The sequence below is a fragment of the Metopolophium dirhodum genome, chromosome 9, assembly GCF_019925205.1.
Source record: "Metopolophium dirhodum isolate CAU chromosome 9, ASM1992520v1, whole genome shotgun sequence".
Lineage (NCBI taxonomy): Eukaryota > Metazoa > Arthropoda > Insecta > Hemiptera > Aphididae > Metopolophium > Metopolophium dirhodum.
Window position 1 is genome coordinate 1018320 of NC_083568.1, and position 5228 is coordinate 1023547.

Genomic DNA, 5228 nt, shown 5'->3' on the forward strand with positions numbered 1-5228 from the left:
TAAGCAACGATCTGCGAACAATTAATATGATAATAATACTGCAATAATCAAAAGGAATAACTCTACAGCTGCACCGGCATAGTTTTTTTTATCTAGTTCAGAATAACTACGTGAATATCTATTAGGTATATTATATTATCATTATTAGGTATATTATACTTCAATTTGATAACGATGATTAAATAAACATCTTAAAATCGCTATCATACGATGAAAGAATGACTATCGCAGCGGACACGAAAATAGTTGATACGAGATCAGTATGAGATTAGTGTTTGGTGCTTCTATAAATCCACTTTTAAAGGGAGATTAAAAAAGTTTTCCAACAAAGCCCCACCTACGTATTGTCCAATGGTTAACTTGTGCGTAAACTTTTCTTGTTTTTCAGTGTCAATTTTCACTGGTCGTATATAATACTCATTTTTTTTTGTTGATAAATTTCGTTAAGAAGTGCATATTATTATATAATTCTAAGACATTATTGGGTACGTTGTACGCATTACAATATGCATATAGTTGTGTAATATAAATCACTGATAATATTATATCAAAGATAAAACCAACAAAAATGATAATATTATGGAATAATAGTCTACGAACAACGCTGAATTTTCTTAAAAATAAATAAAAATGTTATACTTATATAATATTATCTACTCCCAAACATCAAACGAGATGTATCCTATATCATTGGATCTGTAACAGGGACTTTCCCGGGAAAACTTTTTTAATCCCACTGTAAGAGTGGACTCAGAAGCCTAACCTAACCATTTGAGGTTATACACTGTACTTGCGAGCTTAAAAGTAATACGTGTGTCTTATTCTAGGTAGTAGATACCCGAACGTTGTCGTGATATTAACGAAGCCGAAGCAACCTTAGACTTCGTCAAAGAGAAAAAAATACTTGTTTGACGTATACCTATGCGGGAAACTTAATAATAAATTACTCGTCCATGGATCTACCTATACGAGTAGGTACTTATAATAACGCCAAACGGACGACATACAAATTGTAATATAAACACGACATAATATTTTATTTCGTGTGCAAAAACTGCGTTTATAGTGAGGTATTGAACGTGAACTGTCTAAACTCTCTCGACGGCCATCGGGTATACATTAATGTATACAATTTTGCGCACAAAATCCCTATTGTACAGTGTTTGCCTTTTGCTATAAACAGTGAAAAAAATGTTTTTATAATTTGAGCATTGACCATTGACTTAGTACGAGAACTATAGACTTAACATATTATAACAACTAATAATATGATTTTTTTGTATTAATCTAATATATGTTTTAATATGCATTTTCAATAAACGGACAAGCGGCACGTTAAAATATCATTAGATAAAATTATTAATACAAATTATGAATGAAGATAAGAATTAATAGGATAGGTACATAATATTTTAATTTATATGTTGAGCAAGCATATGTTAATCTAAGTCCGTCGTGCTCTAGGTCAGTCGATCCCGTTCTATTTCCCCGAGTAATGATAACAGGGACGAGCGAAAGGGGTTTGTGACTCCCCCCGAGTGTCACGCCCTTTCTGCAGTCGGTAAATTTGTTGGACATTTTCAAATTCGGCATTTCAAAGTCTAGTCTTAAAGACTAAAACCTCCATGAATATATTTTAAGATCGTCCCTGAATGGGAATAGTAGTCAAGTCGTTCGTCAAATATTCACCTCCGAGTGTCCCGCGAACAAGTCGTCGTCGCTGGACATTTGATCGACGAATTCGGCCGCATTTCGCGAATATATTAATATGGGAGATCGAGGAGACTGAAGGAGCTCGAAGCTTGTCACTCCGTCCGCTCGTTTAGTGAAAATCGCGTCGAAACGATAAAACGGAAAAAAGAATATAATATACGAAATCGTGTGTTACCCCGATATATAGCTTATCCGATTTGAACAAACTAAAAAAAAAATTACACGATAATCATAAAAACGCAGTATAGTATATGGTTCCTAATCGGTACAATAATATATACTAATTAGTCATCGCGCAGTTATATGGGTTAATTTATGGCACGACGATTGTCGTCGCATTCGTATAATAATAATATTATATTACGTTCGTTATTTTCCATTCAACCGCTCTCGATTCGATCCCGCGGATTCGTCGTGTCATTAATATTGTTTAAAAACACACTTAACTCGTGATTTATCGCGCCCCACAACATTATCATCATCGTTATATTATTGTTGTGCAAGCAGGTAGTTAGGTGGCCGATGCGATGTTTCGCTGAATAATATTGCGCGAAACGTCGCGAATAGTTCGCCTTTGATTCGGAAACTGATACGACTCGCAATGTGTGCAATAATAATAATAATAATATTATTATAACGTAGGTACCTACATAATTCATATGATATTATAACATATTATATTATACCTACCGGCCGAACAATACGATCAACCCGACCGCTATTGGAACACTTTCGTTTTGTGTAACTCCCTCTCGTCCGCACAATAAATTAAAGGTTTTTGACGTGTGTGTGTGTGTGTACCGGGTTGAATGAGTCATTCGTCGCATTTATATAATAATATGTTTAAAAAAAAAAAAAAAAATGCTGAAAATGCAAGCCAACGACTGTTATAGGCGAAGTCCTTCAGAGTTATGGAACATGATATTATCGTAGTAAAATATATTGTTATATTGTATTACTAGCTAATGGTCCGTGAATCGTGATTCGCAAGAGTTATTTTTTTTCACACAATTTAATTTTCGTTTCATGTTTCACATTACATTTTTATTGGTTTAGTTAATTACAATATGACGGCACATCGACAATCTAAACTGTCTTAAAAATACGATTTCAAATATTCCGTTTATATAATATTTTCATACCTATATACCTAGTAAAGTGTTTTTATTTAATATTTAATATATTTTCTTGTTTCTATATTATTTCGTAAAAATAATTGAATTTCCAGGCCATTGTTAATATGTTTCAAAACAATCATTTATGTCTCATATTTAATACATTTTCCATCCAAGAAGTACTTTAGGCCTGGACTCATCATTTCTCTAAAATTTGATGCTCCATAATTTTTTTTCAAACCTTGATTATTTGTTATTTATAGATAAAATTAATACTTATACATTATTATTATTATAACTATTATTTTTCACTATAATATTATTAAGAAAATATTTAATTGTGTTTGTCGTCACTAATAGTGCTTTGTAGCAGACAATTTGAGACTGGTTAGGATAGGCTACATGTTTACTTCAATAAATGGTCGCATACTCAATACCAGTGGTTCTCAACCTGGGGGGCGCGCCCCCCTAGGGAGGCGTGACAAAATTTCAGGGGGGGCGTGAAAATGTTGAAAAAAAAACACGAAAAATGAAAACGTTGCCTGAAAAGCTTATGGAAGCTTCTTACGAGATTGCCTTGTTGATAGCTAAAGACAAGAAACCACACACTATTGGTGAGTCCCTTGTAAAACCTTGTTTACTTACTGCTTGTAAAACTATATTGAATGAAGAAAGTTGTGCTAAAGTTGCAAAAATTTCTCTGTCAAACGATACAATAAAACGCAGAATCGATGAAATGGCTCACGATTTGAAGAATCAAATAATAGAAAAATTAAATAAGTCTCCGTTCTTTTCACTTCAGTGTGACGAAACAACGGACATTTCGCAGAATTCTCAATTACTGTTTTATTGTAAATTTATTGATGATAAAAAATTCAAGGAAGAAATATTATTCTCTCAAACTCTTAAAACAACAACAAAGGCGGTTGATGTATTTTCTGTTCTTTCTGATTTTTTAATATCTAACAGTCTTCCTTGGGAGAAAGTAATTGGTATATGCACTGACGGAGCACAAGCTATGACTGGCTGTAAAAATGGTTTTATTCAACTAGTCAAGGAAAAAAACCCTAACATAATTGGTTCACACTGCATCATTCATAGACAGGCTTTAGCTTGCAAGACTTTACCTGAATCACTAAACTCAGTTTTGAATTTGGCAATAACAATTGTCAACTGTGTAAAATCTAGTGCTTTAAATACTAGAATTTTTAATGTTTTGTGTAATGAGTTGCAAAGTGACCATCAAACTCTTATTTATCACACAGAAGTTCGTTGGCTGTCTAAAGGTAATATGCTTGATAGAATGTACAGTTTAAAGTCAGAGATTGAAATATTTTTAATGAGTGCTGGGAAATTAGATCTATACAACAAGTTTACAGATGAAAAATGTATTTTTTTTATAGCATATTTAGCAGACTTTTTTGGATTCCTAAATGTTCTAAATTTAAAACTTCAAGGACATACAAATATTCTGAAGTCGTACGATACAATTCAAGCTTTTTTAGAAAAAATATCATTGTGGCAACGCCGTCTTTGTGCGACCAAACCTAATTTCTCATCTTTTCCACGGCTTAATGAACTTCTTGATGATACCGAAAATCACATATTAAATATCGAGAATGAGTTTAAGGAATTGATTTCAGCACATCTGGTATCTTTAAAAGACCAACTATCAAAGTATTTTCCTGATATTTCTATAGATAACTGGCAATTTAAATTAGTATTAGATCCATTCAAAATTGATGTGGACATACTTCCAGATTATCTTCAAGAGCAAACCATCGACCTAAAGAATGATTCACAAGCAAAAGAAGACTTTAAAAATAAGACTGTTGAAGATTTTTGGCTGTGTTATCTCTCTATTTATCCGGAAGTTGCCAATGAAGCTGCGAAGTTATTGGTTCAGTTTTCTTCCACCTACCTCTGCGAGTCTGGCTTTTCGGCGCTTGCTTATATAAAATCGAAATATCGAGCACGATTGGACGTGGAGAGTGATTTGAGATGCGTATTATCACAGATGTCGCCAAACATAAAAAAATTGATTAAAAATAAACAGGGCCAACCCTCTCATTAATTGTATATTTAATAATAGTTAAAATTAATTTTAAATTATAATAATATTTTTTTTTTGTGCAAATAAATTCATTTAATATTAAAAAAACGTCATTGAAGTTGTATTCATATTAATCCAATTACCAACATTAAAGTATAGTTGACATATAAATGTTATACATATATCAATATTATAATAGTGAGGGGGAGGCGTGAACATATAAAATAGTTTGAAAGGGGGCGTGGACCTCAAAAGGTTGAGAACCCATGCTCAATACAATTAATGGATTTTTTTTTGAAAATAACAATAAAATATAAATCTATAAATGTGAAGATTGCAATTTCCAA

General features: G+C 32.5%; 1 protein-coding gene across 1 annotated transcript; it reads left to right on the forward strand.

Moving 5' to 3' along the window:
* The first annotated feature begins 3357 nt into the window (after positions 1-3357).
* On the forward strand, positions 3358-4902 carry LOC132952361 (zinc finger BED domain-containing protein 5-like). Its single transcript, XM_061024644.1, has one exon. The coding sequence runs from the start codon at positions 3358-3360 to the stop codon at positions 4900-4902; it is 1545 nt and encodes a 514-aa protein (XP_060880627.1).
* Positions 4903-5228: the final 326 nt, after the last annotated feature.

What these genes read in the sequence shown, in the direction of transcription:
- LOC132952361 (XM_061024644.1), top strand. Translation starts at nt 3,358, where the DNA reads ATGAAAACGTTGCCTGAAAAGCTTATGGAAGCTTCTTACGAGATTGCC.